This window comes from Carlito syrichta, unplaced genomic scaffold, assembly GCF_000164805.1.
Source record: "Carlito syrichta isolate Samal-C Ts95f unplaced genomic scaffold, Tarsius_syrichta-2.0.1 Scaffold158442, whole genome shotgun sequence".
Taxonomy (NCBI): domain Eukaryota; kingdom Metazoa; phylum Chordata; class Mammalia; order Primates; family Tarsiidae; genus Carlito; species Carlito syrichta.
This window is the reverse complement of record NW_007102538.1, coordinates 137,076-157,041: the sequence shown is the minus strand read 5'-3', so window position 1 is coordinate 157,041 and position 19,966 is coordinate 137,076. Positions and strand designations below refer to the sequence as shown.

Sequence of the window (19,966 nt, the reverse complement as noted above, 5' to 3'; positions counted from 1 at the left end):
TGGGTGCCAGTCCGTGCCCCAAGAGCAAGTGCAGCAGCCACTGCTCTTCCCAACTGGTGGCAGGTGGCAGCCCCGTCTCGGAGAGGAGTCCCCGCACACCTCCAGCCCCTCCTGGGGACCCAGCGCCAACCCACCGTAGGGTGGGCCTTGCGCAGACCTGAGCCCCGGCTGCTCTTAGAAGTCTGTGAGCAGCACAAAGGCAGCTTTGCTGTCTGTGGAAAAGGGGGCTATTTCCTCTTCCCAGGTCAGGCTGTGCTTATTACCAAAATTTAATTTTTTCCCTTTGGACACCTGAGATATATTAAAGGCAGTGTGGTCCCTGACAGGGGTGAAATTCCGCCTCTGAAGTGTGGTCAGTGAAGTTTTCCTTCGGCACAAGCGTTTTTCTGCTGCTGACGGCGCCATTGTAGGGAGGATTGGCCAAGGGACACAGGGAAGAATGTTGGGGTCAGAGCTGCCAGTTAACCTTTGAATTGTGCAGTCTGATGACTCGTTCATCAAGGGCCTGAGCCCACGTCCTGCTGGAGGGGCTCTCAGCTGTGGAATAACAACGTCCACCAGGGCCATCTGCATGCATGACGAGGAACAGGCAGGCCCAGGCGACTGGCTGGGCTGGCGCAGATGGCTGCGGCCCTGCAGGTGGACGAATGTCATGCATGGTGCCTCTGTCAACAGGCTAGGGTTGTGCGGGCCCCTTTCTCCTCCCAGTCCCTGATATCCAGGCACCTCTCTTAGAACATGCTTCACACCAGGCTGCCCACCCCGGCCCCTGACAGGCAGGGAGGTTGACAGCTGTCCCTGTGCCCTTCCTCTCTGTGGCCACGTGGCTCATCTCCTTGAGCTCAGCTTCCTCGTTTGTGAAGTGGGAATCACAGTGACACAGCAGTGAAGCGCGTGTGTGCGTGTGACGTGGAGTGGGTGCCTGAGCTCGCACCGTGAGCGGGGTGGTACGTGAGAGCCCTGTGCTCTCAGCGGTGGGCTGCTTCTGGCATGTGATCTGGTTTAATCCTCTCCACAGCCTCTGAGGGCAGCTGTGTGCCTTTGTTCCTATTTCAGATAAAGATCCTGAGACGCAGGGTGAAGGGACAGGTTCAGGGTCACAGGCCAGAAGAGGGCAGAGACAGGTTGGGAATGCAGCCTCTCCCCTGGTTCTCTGTTTGCCTCCCAGCACTCACAGCCTTCCATTTCCACTGGGCTTTCCTCCCCAGAGCACAGGTTCCCGTTCCCACTCATCTCCAGGAAGCTACTCTGACTGCTTCCATCCACCTCAAATTGGCCCCTCCAAGTCTCATGGGGCCACAGTGCATGAGCTCACCCTCAGCCCCTCATCTCCCTGTCTCTGTGAACTGGGCGCCAGGCATTTGGATGTGCGCCCTTCTTCTGGCTCCCCCAGAATGGGTGCTGCAGGACCCACGCTGGGCCTGCTCAGAGGCATCCCCATGGTCTTCAGACTCATCTCCCACTCAGGGCCGGCCTTTCCCGGGCACTCTGTGGGTTGGAATCCTTGGTTTCTCTCTGACCAGGTGACCGTGGCTGACTTTAATGGCCCTTTCTTGGCCCATTCAGGGAGCTGCCCATCACTGTGCCTGTACATGGGACCCCACACTGGTCCCATGACTTAGCTCGAGCTCTCATCATCGTGGGGGGCAGCTGGCCCAGCTCTTGCTCAAACCCACCGACGGCTCCAGACTGGGTCTCTGGGATGGCCCCATGTGTGTTACGTGGAATCTTGATAATGGGCGATGCATGGTGGCTTGATTACTTGGAAGGCACCTTGGGTGGAGCATCTGCGGGAATCGTCGTTATCCTTGTGATGACTTTGCATCACCAGGTTCACCCCAAGCAGCAGTCAGCTACAGTAGGTACGAATGGCAGGGCAGGGGCTTACGTTTTACGCAGTCCACTCAGAGCCACAAGGGAGGATGGTGGGCCTGGGCAGGGTCGGCTGTCGTCTCACAGCTCAGCCTGGAGCCCACTGAGGCCTCATGCCCAGGATGCCTCTTCACCAGGGTCTCCTCAGAAGTGGCAGCAGGTGGAAAGCCCCAGGCCATCAGATCTGGAATCTGTCTACTGTCCTGCTTCTCCGTGCTGGTCATGTGGGGCAGGCCTCCAACTGCAGAAGCCGGGGACCAGGGCATCAGCCTGGGGATAATTTGTCAGAATTACCAGGCTGTGCCTAAATCTGCTGGTCAGTTGGGGCAGGTCCACTCCCAGATCACAACTAGCCCTGTGGCGTCCCAACCGTGACTTGGGGGTTTCGCTGTCACTGTCACTCTCAGCTGGCAATTGTGAAAAGAGTAAGGCCGGGTGCCGTCTGAACTTGGAGCAGGTGGGTGTCTGGCATCAACGTCTGGCCTCACAAGGGCCTGCTCTGAACACAGTAACTTCGTTACCGTCATCCCCAGACAGTCAGGCTGTATGCTGGCTTGTCCTTCTCATGTGTATTTCCTCATGCACACAGATCATGGCTTGTCAAGTGGCATGCGGTGTCTCCGCCCCATGGGCCGGTACCACTCACATTTGAACTCAGCCTCCCCCTGCCCTTCTCGGGGCTTGCGGCCTCATCACTGTCGCTTGTCTCTAGGTGCTGCGCTCAACCCCCACCTTCTGTTCCTCTCCGCAGAGCTGAGGAAGCAGGTAGAAAGTGCCGAGCTGAAGAACCAGCGGCTGAAGGAGGTTTTCCAGACCAAGATCCAGGAATTCCGCAAGGTCTGCTACACACTCACGGGCTACCAGATCGACATCACCACGGAAAACCAGTACCGGCTGACTTCGCAGTATGCTGAGCGCCAAACCGACTGCCTCATCTTCAAGGTAGGCCCTCCCTGTGGCGGCTGCCCACTCCCCTCCCCACCCGGAGCGGGGCTCCCACTGTCAACCCTCAAGTGGTTGACCACATTTTGACTGGAGCAGCCTCGATTCGTGGGGTGGGGAGAGAGGTACACTCATCGCCCCTGTGGTTTCCTGAGCCTGGGCCTCTTGGGTGAGCAGGGCCCTGGCCTCCCCTCTCTGACTTCCGTTCTTTGTGCCTGCCCTCTGTGGGTCGGTCCTTGGGCATCGTCCCATCAGGGTGGGTGCGTGTGTGTATCCGTTTGTCCAGAGGCAGCACATTGTGCAGGGCAGGAGTGATGTGTGAACATCTGTGTGGGGCCGGGCAGGGTGCCCTCTGAGCTGCCATCTGCATTGCTGGACTGTGACAGAGGCCAGCATGAGGTGTGGCCAGCAGCAGGGGAAAGGAACGCTGAACATGCGGGCTGTGCTCTTTTGAAACTTGCTGGCCAGTCCTGGCTGGGGCCCCAGACAGTGGGCCTGTCTCTGGGAGCAGGTGGAGCAGGTGGGGCAGGCCGAGCCCGTGTGTGCCCCATGCACAATGCTGGCCCATGACTGGTAAGGTTGGGACTCCCCACAGAGGGGCCATGTGGCCTGGAGGGCCTGTTTGCAGTTGTGGCTGGCAGTTTCCAGGTTTCTGGGCTGGCGCAGTTGTGCGGATATGTCCTCAGGGTGAGCAGAGCCCAGTAGGTGAAGGAGGGGAGTCACCTGCTGACCGCAAGGATAGGAATGTCCCACATGGACATCGAGCAGCTAGAAATCTAGGATGACAAGGGCCTATCCATCACTGCCCCAGTGGCTTAACCTCCCGTTCAGGATGATGGTACCGTGGTTCTGGCAGGGTGTCATGGTCCCGGCGTAGTAAGTGGCTGCTTCAGGAAAGGTCAGTCAGGCTTGACTGTGGGAAGTCAGGACAGACAGAGACTGGCCCCACTCAGGACTGCCAAGGTATGAAGTGGCTGTCTAAACTGGCTGCAGGCTGCTGTCCCTGCACTTCTTTATAGAAACAAAGAACCAACTTTCATTTTATAAAAATGCTGGGCCCAGTATGGCTGCCTTTGAAGTGGTATTTAATAGCACACAAAACACTGAGCCTCTACTCTAGCCTGGCGGCCCTCCCCTCACGCCAACCTGCCCCCTTCCCCGTGGCCTCACTCCGTCTGTGCAGCCAGAGCTGCATCTCAGGCGCGGTGCTTTGGGTTCTCCGGTGTCTTCTAGGTTTTTTCAGACTCCTCAGATCACTTGCATTCATTTTTACACTTCTTGAAACTCTCAAACCTTTGAATAAGTAAATAAATATTCAAACATTCAAAGTCTTTACATAAATAGGTTATCAGGAATGTACTTCACTGTTGCATAATTCTGTATGCTTTTGCATAATTCAGGATCATTGATGGGTGTTTAATTTAATACATTGTAGAAATCTCATGTTTTTTTTAAAAAGATTAGGTAAATAAGGGTGTATTATGAACAATCACTATTTAACGTATCACTTGTCATATCAACATTTATAAATTAAGAGGCATGGTTTCCACTGGATTCTTGCATGTGCTTTAGCTGAAGTGATTGATCTTATGAAAACTAACTCCAATGAAGCCTTGGAAAAACACTCCAAAGTATTGTGTTTATAGATTGTTGAAAATCCAGAAGAAGAAAGCAATTCACTCATAATCCTGCCTCTAAAAGACAACACCGTTAACACTGATGTTTTTCGTTTCAGTGTCTCATACATGGCACACCTAGAGATATATTAATTTACATTTACAAGATTGGGATCCTGGGATTATATTGTATATGCCACTACATCGCTTTACATTGCAAGTAGCTTCTTAACTATCCATTACAGACTCCGTGGGCCTCTAAATTCACTTCTACCTGGGTGCCCTCAGATTTGCCACACACCAAATCCTCCCCCATCACGCCCTCGAGTGAGGCTCTGCTGCTGTCCCTGCTGGGAGTCAGCACTGGAGCTCCATGCCATAGCCTTCTGTCTCCTCTCCTCTCCCAGGCCCCGGCTATGGCAGGATGTTGAGAGCAGAGGGCTTGGGGCCGCTCCCCAGGTGGCCGTCCTTGGGATACCTTGACCACACTTTGAGATCTCACAGCTTGGGCAGGACTGCCTGCCCCTTCTTCACCTTTGAGCTGTCTCTGCCCCCAGGTCCCTGAGGTCAAGGAGAGGTGAATAGGGTACCCCCAGGATGGAAAAGTAGACTAGACAGAAACCATCAGGACCTGCAGGAACCCTGGCTCTGCTCACCCCAGGACTGATGGACATGCAAGTACATGGGAAACCTGGACTCGTCCGGAGTCCCTCTCAGGACCACAGTCACTGCAGAGGTCTACACCAGGCCCCACAGCTCTTGCCTGGCGCCCCTTCTGTACCTCCCAAGGCTTGTGCCCGACGTCTGTGTGAACATGTCTTCGAAGGCCTGAGGACTGGGTGTGCTGGGTTGGAGGCCACAGAGGGGGAGACCACCTCCCTGACAGGACAGGCAAGGCAGGGTTGCTGGCTCAACTCTCCATCACTGACATGATAACGGGCCTGTTGCCCACGGAAGGCCCCTTTCCAACCTCCTGGCGGCATCCTGGGGTTCAGGGTCAGGAGGACAGCTTCGGGGGATGAAGTGTGCACTCAGCTCAGTCACTTTCCACGTGTTCAACGCGGGCTGTGTTTTCCTGAAGCCTCACAGGATTGGGGAGATTAAGTAAAGGATGGAAGGACATTATGCGTTGTCGAATCAGAGACAGCACCAACATCTCTAGGTGGGCCTGGTATGGGGAGCCTGCCAGCAGGCCAGGGCTAGAGCCCCCAGGCAAGATGCTGACTTGAGTTGGACGTGTGGGTTGGTGCCCAAGTCTTCCATCACTGCAAGGCTCTGACTGGGTGTCCAAGCCCTCGTCTGTGAGGCAGGCACAGTTGTATCTGACTTGCCAGGAGTGTGCAGGGCCATGCTCCTGGCACACCTGCCACAGTGCTTGGCAGAGTCGATCTCAGTCATGGAGATCCTACCCAGGGTGTCAGAAATTCATTCTGAGCGGTGAAGCCTATGCAGACAGAAGCTGCTTGCCTGCACCTGTTTGTCCCCGGGACCCCAGCCCTGAGTCCCACCTACTCTGTGCTCTCTCTGCCTGGGTCTAGCTCACAGGTGCCCTCCCCTGGAAGTCTTCCTGGGTTCCCCAGACATGGGCCCTTTTCTTCCCTTGGTTCTCCTCTTGGGACATCTGTCGCTTTCTGTTTTGCCCGACAGTTAACTCCGCAGGAAGTTTTATTACATTAGGCTCGCTGTTCCTTGAGGGCTAGACCCCCTCAGTCTTTAGGGTCCCCTGAAGACCTGAGCATGCTCCTGTCTGTGGTGGACACTGGATGTGGGGGATGAGTGGTACACATAACGTCAGAGCGCAGCCCTGCTGATAGGTCTCTTCCCAGAAGCTCAGCCTTTGGAGGATAGAGGCCACGTTCTGTTGTCTTGACAGACTGTGCCTTGTCGGGCACCATGTAGGTGCGGGCAGGGTGAGTTTCTGCTTCGATTGTTTTGGCTCCTTGGCAAGGAAGAGAAGTGGCTTGGTGTTAAGGGGTCAGAACTAAGGGTTTGGGGTCAGTAGACCTAGGTTAACATTGACATCCCTCTACCTGGGGCCTCAGGCAGACCCGTCTGCTCTGCGGGGCCTGGGCTCGCCCTGGAGAGGCTGTGAACCTCTTTCTTCCGCCCAGAAGGGAGCACTCTCTTGCTCCAGCTGGTTTTTGTCCTCTCGGGCCCTGCGTTCCCCCTCCAGACCCACTGAGGTGCCTACCAGTTGTGTGTGAAGCCGCCATACACTCTGCCTGCTGTGGCCTTGCCCGGTGCCCCTGATGGCCCATTCTCCACAGGACACACAGAGGGTAAGAGCGCCCTCCAACACCACCTCCCCAGCCATCTCCATACTTACTGCCTCACACTCGACTGGCGTGGCAGATGACGGTACACCTGTTCCTTTGCCTTTGTGCCACCCCGGCTGTTCTGTGAGTGGCCAGCCCACCACACACTCAGCTTTTCGCAGACTGCTGAGGGTGCAACCTTGGGTCAGACTCCTGGGCACCCAGGGTCCCTGCCTTAATGGCTCCCTCACAGCCCCATGAGAAGCAAATGCCTGCCTGCTGGTGCCCTGGGACCCCCTTTCAACTGTAGACAGTGCCCTCTCCAGTGGCGAGGGGATGACAAGGCCTCTTGGCATCTGCCAACTGGAGACTGTGAGTGGCCTTCTCCAGGGGCTCAGTGTGTGGTTGGCACAGCCCTGCATGTTCCGGGGGGGCTCATGCTGGCTAGCCTCAATGTTAAGATGGCCAGTGGGTCGTGGCAGCCCCAGGCCCACAGCTGTCCCGGTGTTTGCTGCAGAATGACGTGGTGACAGTGGCCCTTCCTCAGTGCCTGGCGTTCTGCTCTTCACAGAATGTCTCCATGTTCTGGCAGACGTTGGTTGGGCTTGGTCAAGGTCGTGTGTCCTGCAACAGGGGTGGCCCAGAGAGGGTACTTGTGTGTCACAGCAGAGGGTGACTTGGCGAGGTCACCGTGTGTGCCACAGCAGAGGGTGGCCCGGCGAGGTCACTGCATGTTACATGACGTGAGGTGACCTGGTGAGGGCCTTGCCATGGCTCAGGTCGGAAGCTGGGTTGGTGACTCTTCTGAGAGACAGGAGGGCAGCATCCATTCCCTGGCCCTGCAGCCAGTCCACTGATTTGCACACTGCTCCTTGCAGGTGTTTTGGTTCAGGGGCAGCTGCCTCCACGCAGTGAGGCCTGAGGCAGCACAAAGGCAGCCAGCTGGAACCCACCCCTGCTTGTCTGGCTCCTGGTGCCCACCTCATACTGTGGACAGTGGCGAGGTCTGGGACAGCTCAGTGAGGGGCCGAGAAGCCGTTTCTCCCCACAGCTCCGCTCCTGCTCGAACTCTGCCTCTCTCCAGGCTTCCTTCCACAGCCTCCTCCACCTGGCCCACCCTCCCTCCTCTGTCTCTACTCCTCCTGTTCCCGCCAGGCTCTTTCCCACCCTGCCATCCTATCCTGCCAGCCCTGCCTACAGCCCTGTTCAAACCTTCTCCGCCCTAGACCTGGCCCCACCTCATTCCGCTCCAGTTTTCAAATCTCATGTGGAAGCCTCTTGTAAGGTAGTGTTTTCATACAGCCTGACATGGGAACCGGGTCCCACTTCTGAGTCTTGGTTTTCTCCTCTGTCCAGTGGAGGTGATTGCAGGCTCAGCCTTGAGGGGCCATAGGGACACTGCTGGTTAGGGACTTCCTGTAAGTGCAGGGCCTGGCCCTGTGGACCCGGTCAGGATCATGTCATCACTGGGATTCCTGCTGGCTGGTTCAGCACTGGCCACGGGGACATACTTGCCCCTCTCCACAAACGGATGCACAACTTCTGCCAACACCAGACCCCCGTTGTGGCTCTCAGGCCCTCCAGAATGTTCTTTCCTGCACCTGCCTGAGCCTCTCCTGCAGGGGCTTGGCCCTCGGGGGTCGGCTGACTGGGCTGGACTGGGTTGGGCTGCCCTCAGCATGGAGCCAGGGCCAGGCAGGCGGATGCCAAAGCAGGAGGAGGGCCTGCACACTACGGGGCCCCTGGCTTCTCTGCCCGTGGCTTCTTATTTGGACCCCCACAGCAGAAAGCACAGGGTCTGTGGAAGGGGCCTGCTGTGTACTGGTCTCTGCAGACCTGGGCGGCCTGCACTTGTTCGTTCCTTCAAAGGTCCCCATTGTGCCAGCTCTTTGAACATACCCCTCGCCGATGCTTCTCTGAGCGTCTCTTCTGTGGGTGAGGCTGCCAGCCTCTTGGGGCAAAACCTCCCACTTGGGTGCTGAGAGAATAGTTTGGGGCGGTCAAGCCCTTCTGGCAGGAGGTCTCCAACCAAGAGTCTAGCACAGCGTCTTCCCCCGTCCATCTGTTACACTTTCCTCCTTCACACCTCTAGACACTAAGCTCACCGACTGGAGGACTAGGCTGTTGCCATTCATGGTGGCTCCTCGCCCACCAGCTCATGCCCAGCTCGTGGACAAGGATCTGCTAGACAAATAGATAGGCGGCTGGGAGAGCAAAAGAGAAAAGATAAGTAGAGGAGAGACAGCAGACTGTCCTCTGGGGCCTTTGGAGCCCAGGACCCCTCATCGGTACCACTGCCTACAGACAGGTACTGACTGACTCCTAGGGGACTAGGTGGCGGGGGCCCCAGGCCTGCGCACCATCCAGAGGGAGACTTGAGACACCCAGCTGCAGTCATCTCACCCCTGGTGGCTCCTGACCTTGGTGTCCAGTTTCTGCATCTGTCATGAGATGTGTAGTCTGGATACTGTCTGGGGGTCCTCTTGACTCTGGCCTTCTGAGTTCAGAAGGGCTTCTTCAGGGAGCTGAACTTCATTGGGACCCCATGGAAGGGGCTTCAGGTGAGCCTTTCTAAGGGAGGAACTGCGGAGGGCAGAGGCCAGTGTGTGAGGGCGAGGAGGCCAGGGAGACGGGACACCACCCTGCCTTGGAGCTGGCACATATGGATTCCCGTGCTTAGGAAAGGTCACCCCAAACCACAGCCTCCTAACCATTTCCGTTCATCGTATTTATTTTTCCAGAAGTTATTTTTCAAGCAGGAAGGGGGCTGAAGACAGTTAGAAACAGCTGAGCCCTGCTTCCAGTCGAGCAGGTTCTACAGACGTGTACTGGGATAATTGTGGGTTTGCCGAGCAGTCCCCCCTCACTCTGCTAGGAGAAAACATGGGCTTCCCATCGCAGCCGGGACCAAGACTTTTGTCGCCGCGTGGGTGGAGAGAGCTACCTGCTTGGGCTGCCGTTTAGGGGAAAAGCAAGACATTTCATCTCCAGCTGTTCCCCGTGGGAGCCTGGTCCCCTCCCGCTCTGCTGCTTCTCCAGAGTAGACAGAGATCCCGAAGCTCTGAGAGTTTGCAGGAAGGCTTTGCCCTGCCGGGTGTGGGGCTTGGGTGGTGGGGGCGGTGGTCAACTCCTGGTCTTTCTGGCTGTTCTCAAGGACTTCCCCTCCCTGCCTCTGTCCTCCCCTGCCTTTCCCTCCCATCCCTTGTTCCCCACTCCCTTCCCGAGACCCAGGAAAACGTCCTATTACAAGAAAAAAACTGATTGTAAGGGTGAGAAGTTGAATAACCAGGCCAAGGTCATATAGCAAATACAGTTTGGAACAGAACTCTGAACTTCTGGTGTCCCGTGAGATGCACTGATTCTGCTGGACTTACCGCTACCTACCTGGGACCTTCCTCATGGCCCAGCATGACCCAGGGGTACACAGGGTGGGATTCGAGACCAGAGGCACCTGGACGGCACAGATTATGGAATCACACAAACTGGGCACACACCTAGCACCATCACTGTGTGCAACAATTGCTGAGTCTGAGTTTCAAATCTATAAAGCAGAACTGTGATAATGCCTACTTAAGGGGGTTATTGTATGAATGAGGCGAACAGATGCACAGGCCGAGCCTCCCTAATCCGAAGTTGGAATGTTTCAAAGTCTAATACTTGGAGTGCCAATAAGATGCTCAAAACAAATGCTTATTGGAGCATTTCGGATGGCAATTTTCAGATTTGGGATGTTCAACCGGAAGTATCCCACAACCAAAATCCCAACCATTTCCAATAAGGGATACTCAACCTGTGTGTGTGTGTGTGTGTGTGTGTGTGTAAATCTAAAAATGTTGTCATGCATCACTTGACAACAGGGCCGTGTTCTGAGAAATGCACCCTTAGGTGATCTTGTCCTTGTGTGATCATCACAGAATGTTTTTACACACACCTCGATGGTCTAGCCTACTACAACACCTGGGCTATGTGGTCTAGCCTATTGCCGTAGGCCACACACCTGCATAGCATGTCACTATACTGAATACTGTAGGCAATTGTAGCACAATGGTATTTGTGTACCTAAACATTAAAGATAGAAAAGGTGCCGCAAAAATTCAGTATAAAAGATAAGAAATGGTTCACCTATGTAGGGTACTTAACCATGATTAGAGTTTGCAGGACTGGAAGTTGCTGCAGGTGAGGGAGTGTAAGTGAATGTGAAGGCCCAGGACATTACTGCACACCACACCATACCACACCAGACTTTGTAGAGACTGACACCAAGGCAACACGAAACTCATTAAACACTTTGCTTTCTTTAGTAATAGCTTTAGTTTACTATAACTTTTTTACTTTATAAACTTTTTGTTTTTTTAAACTTTTTGACTCTTGTAGTGACACTTAGCTTAAGACACAAACATGTACAGTTGTGCAAAAGTGTTTTCTTTTTATCCTTATTCTATAAGCTTCTTTCTATTTTTAAAACCTTTTAAAGTTGTTTGTTACAAACTGAGACACTCACACATGAGCCTCGGTCTACACGGGGTCAGGACCATCAGCATCACTGCTGTCTACATCGCGTCCCACTGGAAGGTCTTTGGAGCAGTAACACACATGGAGTTGTCCTCTCCTGTGTCACAATGTCTCCTGGAATAGCTCCTGAGGCACCTGCCTGAGGCTGTTTCACCAGTTGGCTTGTTTTTAATAAGTAGAAGGAGTACACTCTAAAATAATGGTTAAAAGTATACTATAGCAAGTACATAAACCAGTTACGTAGTTGTTTATTGTCAATGTCAAGTATTGTGTCGTGTACAGAATTGTATGTGCTTGACTTTTACACGACTGGCAGCATAGAAGGTGTATTTGCACCAGCATCACCACGCCACAAACACGTGTGTGTTGTGTTGTTCTGCAATGCAACATCACTAGATAATAGGAATATTTCAGCTCTGTGGTAACCTATGGTATATGTGGTCCATCGTTGGTCTGAACTTCGCTCTTCTGTGTTTGACAGGAGATGTGGTATGGCCTGGCTCATAGCAGCTCTCAGTAGGGGGTGATGGCCACAGGTTTACTCCTGTGGAGTAGCACATCTTCCTGCCTTCCCTGCCAGAGTCCTGAGCCAGGCCAGGGCCCCTCTGCAGCAGGGGCCTGAGGACCACAGAATCCCTGTACCCTGTAGTCAAGAAGCTGTGCAGGTGGCCCCTGGAGCCAGAGGTGGAGCCGGGGCACATTGCCGAACCTCTTCGTTTCCTTCTCAGGAATGTGGGAGAGCAGTACTCTAACCTCAGTGCGTTCTGACTTGGTAGCCCCACTTGAGAGAACTGGCCCAAGTGAGAGCAACTCTCAGTGGGACCCACAGTCACCCCCTCTAGGACTCTGCTGGTGGGGAATGTGGGGGGACCTAGGTGACACTTTAACAGAAATCGCCAGAGCTGCCCCTCCTCCCTGGGCCTTGCCCTGAGGCGCTTTCTGAGGTCACAGTTCAGCCTGTCGCCTGACCCACGTTGTGGGCTGCTGTTCAGGGACAGGCCTGTCTTTGGCACTGGGCCCAGCTTTGGTATGACTGTAGCTCTGACCATATCATGACTTTAGCTGCCTCCTTTGTACCCTTATCCCAGCCCTGGCACCTGCTGATCTTTTACTGTCCAGAATGTCATGTAGATAGAGTCACACAGCATACAGCCTTTTCATATTGACTATTCATATAGCAATGTGCATTTAGGGTCCCTTCCATGTCTTGTCATGGCTTACAGCTCATTTCCTGTCATCCCTGAAGAATATTCCACCAGCTGGAGGTACCACAGTGTGTGCGTCCGTTTGCTGGCTGGAGGACATCTTGGTTTCCACCTTTTGGTGATTGTGAATAAAACTGCTGTCAAAGCTGCACACGTTTTCAGCCATTTAAACATGTTCTTAGCTCACAGGCCTCACAATAGCAAACTTTAGGAGAGTATTTGCTGAGTGGAGGTGGCCTTGGGGGGCATCACTGCCGTTTGGCCCCTGTCCGTGGTGGAAGGGGCACTGGACTTGGGCCCAAGACAGCTTAGTGCAGATGTCGCCCTACCTCTGCCAGCCCTGGAACGCAGGAACGTGGCTTCAACTCCACAGCTTCGTTTTATGTGGATCCTGGGATCATGTCATCTGCCATGGGTGGTCGTAATGGTGCCCTTGGCCAGTGTATGTGCAAGTGCTTGGCACATCATGGGTATGGTGGACACTGTTTGCCGACTGCGTGGCCCCGAGTGGGTCCCAGCCACTGTCTGCTGACTTCAGGCCGTGCTCTGAAGGCTCGTAGACAATGTGGGGGTGCGAACGAGGGAGCCACAGTGAGCTGCAAGTCCGCCACCATTCCATAGCTACCAGCGCCACGTGCCAGGCAGTGGCTAGGATGAGCAGAGCAAGTCCCACCCAGGGTAGTCCAGTTTGCAGAGGACAGAGGCTCAGACCTAGGCCCTGCTTCACACCAGGATGGCCTGTGGCCCTGCTGTGCTCCACTGTCCTGGAAGGGCATTGAGAGTGAGGTGCGCACACACACACACACACACACACACCCCTGCACATCTGTTTCCAGATGTGCTGTGATGTGCGAGCCCGGGGTGGCCTCTCTCCCTGCCCGTGGCACTGTCCTCTGCGCCTCAGCCACCCGCTCTTCTCTCTGGGCCTTGCCCAAGAGGTGTTGGCTTGTGGGCCAAGGACCTGCCGTCCAGCTGGGCCGTGTTGACACAGGCTGAGATTTGCACAGGATTTATCATTCCCCACTGAAGCTTTTGCTTGCTGCCCGTGGGTGTAGACGTGAGCTTGGTAGTTGCCTGGCTCTTTCCTTTTAAAGCACTCTTGTAAATAAGCAAAGCAGAGTTGCTGGCCTGCCCTCCTCTGTGCATGTGTCTTGCACAGGTGGAGACTCACTGGCTCCAAGCTCCAGGAGGGGCAGTTACTCATGGAGGATCGGCCCCTCCATTGTGCCTCAGACGGTGACTTGCTTCTGCCCTCTCCTGGCCCCAAGCTCACCACCAAGTGCCCAGAAGCAAACCTGGGCCCTCGTAGTAAGCCTGGCTAAAAGGAGGGCAAGCATTGCAGCACATCTCTGCAGGTCACTGGGATGAGGCAGTGCAGAGCCGTGGACACAGGCTAAGGAGGGCCGGAGCAGAGGCAGGAGGCCCTCGTGGGGAAGCGGGGGAAGAGCTGCTGCTAAAGGCCGAAGGGGAAGCCAGGTCCCTGCCGGGGTGTCGTCTCCCGTCCCATTCCTCCCTATTCGTTCTCCACTGCGGAGAGAGTTCATCTTCCAGAAGCCAGTCCCAGCTGCCAGGCTGGATGAGGCCGACAGGGAGACTCCCTTCGCTGGGCTCCAGGGCCTCAGTGGTTGCGCAGACCTGGACCTGAGCAGTGGAGCCAGGCAAGTGGGTGCCTTAGGATTGTCATGGCAACGGCTCTTTGCCAGAGATGAACAGCATCAGGGGAGGTTGAAGGTCAGGCGGTCGTAGGAGCTGCCGCAGCCTGCCCCAGGAGAACCCTCCTTGTTTCACATCTACCTGGGCTTTCCCCTTCCAGTTTCAACCCCTGTGTGGACCCCTAACCATCCGTGGCCCAGGCTGGCATGGTCTTTTCTCCTCTCTGAGCGTACCCAGTCTTCACCCAGTGCTCACTGCTGTGTATTTAAGCTTCAAAGCCCCGATTAAGCTTTCTTCATCTTTCTCCATACCAGAGAGCTGGGGCAAAGGCTTTTGGGGGACAGATAGAGAACAAAAGACCTGAGAACGGATGCTCTATGGCTTCCTCCAACTTCCTGGCAGGGGCCAAGGGCACATGATGGGCAGCCCCTCACGGAGCGCCGAGGAGACCGTGATCACTGAGGCCGGTCCTTGAGAGCAGTGTCCGTACCTGGAGGCATGCGTGTCGGGGGCCTGGGCCGCCATCCCTGAAGCTGGAGCAACGTAAAGTTCTTTTCCCTCCTTGTCCTGCTGTGGACCCCTCGCCTGGTCTCTGCTCTCGGGTTCCTGAGCTGGGGCAGATGGTATTGGCAGAGTATTGTTGTTGAGGAAGTATGCTTACCGTGCACGTGAGTGGCTCGGGGCTATACAGGTAATTTCATGTACAGCGGTTCCTGATCCGAATGCTGACACGACCCCCAAGTATCTCAAGAGGTTGGTGTGAGAGGTACATTCCACACAGGGAGTGTCCTCAGAGCAGTCTCACCCACGCTTCAGAACACTCTTTGCCTCCTCACCCGAGGCCTGCTCTGCAATCGGTGGACAGGAGAGGCTCCAGGGGTGTTGGGCCGTGAGAAGACAGTGGGGTGGATGACTGGATGTGGCAAAGGAGAGCCCAGGCCTTGGAATTGTCCGGCCTGGGGCCTTGTCCTCCCGGTTCAGACCTGAGCAGACCTATGGGGACCCCTTACTGCCTGGCCTCAAGGGCTCTTTTTGGCCCCACTCACTAGGTGGCTTTTAGATTTGGTGACATTTTGGAATTGAAATGAAGTGCTCCAGTGATTGGGCTGAGAAGCAGGAATATATGACAGCAGGGTTGGACCCAGAGACTGTCCAGTGGATGGCTTCAGGGCTTCCTTGCATTCAGGGGTCCTGTCTGGACCCAACATGGCTCCTGGTGAGTGCCAAGGCCCTCCCAGGCCTGGAATGCCAAGGTGGGAGGTGGCATCTGGTTTTGAGCTGTTGAGTAATAGAGACAAGGGGTTTCTTCTTCTCGTCCTCCTCCTCCTCTTCCTCCTTTTCCTCTCCTCCAACCTCTTTTCACGATTGCCCAGGCTGGTCTTGAACTCCTGGGCTCAAGCAGTCCTCCTGCCTTGGTCTCCCAAAGTGCTGAGATTACAGGTATAAGCCACCACAGCCAGCCTGTTTTCTTCCTTTTTTTTTTTTTTTGAGTCAGAGTTTCACTCTGTTGCCCAGGCTAGAGTGCAGTGGCACATTCACGGCCACCCCAGCAACAACTTGCTGGTCTCCGGCAATCCTTCTGTCTCAGCCTTCCAAGTAGCTAGAACCACAGGCACGTGCTACCATGCCCAGCTAATTTTTGATTTATTGTAGAAATAAGATCTCGCCAAGTTGCTTGGGCTGATCTCGAACCTGCGGGCTTAGGCCATCCACTTGCCTCGACCACCCAAAGTGCTGAGATTACAGGCTGTGTAGATTTCTTTTTTTTTAACTTTAGAATTGTTTTTATTTTAAAATTGTGGGGTACTCTTCAGGGTTAGGTATACAGATATTCATTGTGCAGTTACCCTTGTTGATGAGGCGTGCCCCCCCTTCCCCAGGCAGATTCCCACTGTCAATCCCCCCCTGCAGTTTCCTGCTACAGTCAATCCTTTTTCTGTGTAGATTTCCAAATGGAGTGGAACAGCACCTCAGCACCAACCAAGGACGAGAGTCAGGCTGCTGAAGCAGGAAGGGAGCCTTGGCAATGGCAGCCAGAGTCTCCATGTTTGGCAGGCCTGGCGTGGACCTGGCCGCAGGGAGGGTGCCAGGGACCATCCAGCGAGCCAGCAGCCAGGAGCCGCCAGAGCCACATCAGGTCCGCCCAGCTGCCTTCTCACTGCCCTGCGTGCTGTGTGCCCTCCTCACACTGCAGGTCTGGCTGAAGAAGGACTGAGCAGGCATGTTCATCCGTGGGGAAACTCTGCCAGGAAGTGGCTAGCTGACAAGCTGCCCCAGTGGTCCCTGGGAGGGCACCGCAGAGGGCGGTTGACAGCCAGGCCGTGTGTGCCGTGCTCCTCTCCCTTCTTCTCTCCGTGGCACTCAGGGCCACTCGCAGCCTTCTGTCGGAAGAAGCTGACTTCTAGAGCATCCCAGTCTCTGCTGCAACAGTGAGATCCAGACAGACAGTTTAATCTGAACTTGTCGTTCTGGGCCCCTGGACTTCAAGTGGAGTTGTTTTGAATGCTTTCTGACTTCAAATCCTGTCTCCCGCTTCAGCTGCGCAGGCCAGGCTGAGCAGGCCCTGGAGCCGAGCGATTCGGAATGTCCAAGCAGCTATGTGGGTGTGCCCTGGCGTCCCCCAAGTCCCCTCTGCCCAGCACTCTCGCCTCCCAGGGTGGGGTTGTGAGCGGCAGAGCTGCCGCTTCTGGTGTTTGTGGGCCCTTTCGTGGAGGAGGAGTCAGCCTGTGGCGGATCCTGGAGGTAGGAGGGAGCCAGCGCCCTCAGCTCGGGATTCGGCCAGGCTGACTGGCCTGCGGCGAAAATTTGCAAGGGTGAGTGAAGGATAGCTGACCCAGACTTCAGAAAGTGTTGCATTCCCTGTCACTGGAGGGGTTTAGGAAGAGGCCGCAATGATCTTTTGGCAACAATGAAGAATGAAACTGGGATCGGGCCAGATGACAGCTTCCTCCTGAGAAAAAGCACTATCCCCTTCCAGTGGCCAATGGGCACCTGACCGTGAAAGGCAGCACAGTGCAATCAAAAAAGCTGGTGTCACTTTCGGCAGCTTGTGCAAAAGCCCTGTGGTCAGGGAGCCTGGGTGTCCTCGTAACTGAAACAGGCATGTGAGGCTGAGTCCCAGGGGTTTCGAGAGGAGCGTGGTCCAAGGCTGGTGAATGGCAGGGCCTTGAAGGCTCTGTCCTGAGAGCTGTGGGGACCCGTTGGAGCTTTTAAGAGAGTCAAGTGGTCCAGGTGACCGTCTGCAGTACTGGGTGGAGAATCTGGGGAGGAGCGAAGGCGACTAGAGTGGATGAGCCCTTGGCTGGGCAGGTGAGTGCTTCCGCCCCAGCCGCCCCACCCTGTGCCCTGGCCTTGCGGTCACAGGTGTGGCCAGAGGGGCTGTGCTAGTGGAGGGTTTTTGCTTGGTGCCAGGTGCCGGGTGTAAGCCCCCCGAGGAGGGAGGAAGGGTGGGCCCCCAAGGCCCCTGGGTAAGCCTGTGGTTCGGATCACCCTTCCTTCTCAGTGCTGGCCACACTGGATGCCGACCAAAAGCCAAAGTGACTCACGTCTGTGTAAGAAAACCCACACCGTGCGATAAAGTATATGAGAGAGGATTTAAATGACTTGCCGTCCCATCACCTGGAGGTAACATGAGCACCACTAACCTCATGCTGTGTTATTCCTGCCAGTGTTCTGGGAGTCTCCACACCTGTATATGCTTCCTGGTAAAAGAGCGCTATGATGTGTTACTTTGCTTCCTGCTTCATTCGTTCAATATTATATCATGAGCATTTTATACTCAATTAAATATTCCTCATGATGATGATGCTTAATGGCTGCATAATGTGGTGTTTTGTGGTCGTGCCATAATTTACTTAACATATTTCCTTGTGGGACATTGCAGTAGTTCTTTTATATTTATTCACTTATTTATCTTTTTCTATTGTGAAATAGCATCTTGGCAATCATCCCTTCAAACAAATCTTTTTCTGCATCTCAGACTGCTTCTTCAGACTGGGTTCTTAGCAGATTGATCATTAGTTTAGTCCAGTTGGATTCTTAACGTAAATGTATGGCCATATTTAAACCCGCATTTGAGTTGTTCTGCATCTATTTCAACCACTTAGGACTTCAGGGAATGACACTTGGCTCATCCAGTGTAAATGCTGAGGCCTTAGAGCTGGGAGACTGTCAGCATGTCCTAAATACCTCTATGGCTGATCATCCTAATTATACCACACATAGTGTGATAGGGCATTTCCTATGCTCTCCAGCTTAAAATGATGAGCACATTGGGGTTTGCCCACGTTTCTACAGTTGGCCCTGGTCTGACCCGTCTGCTGCGGGAGAGCCCTCTGTCAGCCCAGCTCCACAGCCCCAAGCTCGCCCCTCCAGGCTCTGCCCCCAGTGTCGACACCATAGGGGCACCCTGGGTCGGGCTGGAAGCTGGGAGGCAGCCCTGGCAGAGGGAACCCTGCAGGTGGTGGAGCAGGGTGGAGCCGGGCAAGGTCGGGGCTGCTCAGTGTGTCCTCTGGGGGGCGTCCTGGCTCGTCTCTGGACCTCAGGCTCCAGATCTGCAGTGAGCCCAGAGGCCTGACCGGTGGAGGGTCCTGCTTCCAGGGAGTCCTGGGAGTGACTGGGACGCTCCACAGCCTGCCTGCTCTTGGGGACTCAATACTTTCGGCCAGCCACACCATCCTTCCTCTTCCTTTGGAATGGCAGTAGGCTCTTTGTGAGCATCCTTCTGGGCTTCAGGGCAGACCCCAGGGATGAGCAGGAGACAGGTGCCAACGTCACGCTCTGCCCAAACGAGGTTCTGCTGCAGCTGGAGGAAGTCAGTTTGTAGTAAGCTGGAGGGGAGGACTGCAAGGCAGTCTGGCCACAGCCCTGGGTGCCACTGCGTCACACGGCCCTGCACTTCTTCCAGGGTCCCCGCGCTCTTGGGACAAGTCCCAGTACGGACCGCGTGACCCCAGCTTCTGGAGGCCAGGTGGGAGACGTCATGGCCTGGAATAGGGCTTCTCAAAGTTGCCTGTGGCCTAGTCTGTCTAGCCTGGTAATTGCAGGAAGACCCAGGAACCCAGTGCGACATGCTCCCAGGAAATAAGGTCAGCCCAGGCTCCAGGACCGGCAGCAAGGACCACTGTGGGGATGCAGGGAAGGCCAGGCCCGGCTCGACTTCCAACCGCCCCCACTTCCGTGTTGACTCGTGGCAAGTCCTGCTTGGCTTCTCTGGGAAGCGAGATATTGTCAGTCGCGATGAGCCCCAAGAAAAATGGTTCATTCACAGGTGGTTCTGCTTGCCAGGTACCGCGGTGATCTCATGTGCACATAACAGCCCTGTCCCCACAGTGCAGCTGGGTGGCAGTAATGCTCCTGCAGAGCACTTAGGAGGGGCAGCCCGAGAACACAGGCAGACCTTGATAGGTGCTGGCAGAGAACCTGGCCCTCGAAGTTAGCTCTTACTTCCCTCATCCTCTGCCAGCTTGCATCTCTGAGAAGCCGCTAGAAAAGCCCCATGGTTTCTATGTGCCTTCTACCTGCCCTTGGCCTCTTCACTAGGCCGCATGGCCTCCCTTCCCTGCCGTCCTCGGCTCAGCATCCCCAGCAAGGTGCTGGCACTGCTGGAGGTGTGCTCAGGTCAGGACTCCTGTTCCTTGCAGGGCTCCAAGTCAGAGGGCCACCATAAGCCCCAGGAACCCAAGGCCTGGAGACCATGCCATGCACTGCAAACAAAGGACCTTCCTGAAGCTTGCCAGAACCCAGGCCAAGGCTGTGGTGAAAGTGTGCAGGCGGTGGGCATTTGGGGGGCTGCTGCCTGCCAGGAAGTCTTGTCGCTTCCTAGAAGCCAAATTCCGCAGGCAACGGGCTGGCCTCTACTGTGGGTTGAGCAAGAAGAAGGAGGGCAGAGGGGAATAAAAGACCTTGAGAG

General features: G+C 55.2%; 1 protein-coding gene across 1 annotated transcript in view; it reads left to right on the top strand.

The window, feature by feature from the left end:
* Positions 1–19,966, top strand: part of LOC103252434 (mitotic spindle assembly checkpoint protein MAD1-like) — a 386,753-nt gene that overhangs the window by 295,358 nt on the left and 71,429 nt on the right. Inside the window, exon 8 of the mRNA XM_008051059.2 lies at positions 2,624–2,814. Coding sequence (XP_008049250.2) covers positions 2,624–2,814 — 191 coding nt within the window. The remainder of the gene's footprint in view (positions 1–2,623; positions 2,815–19,966) is intronic.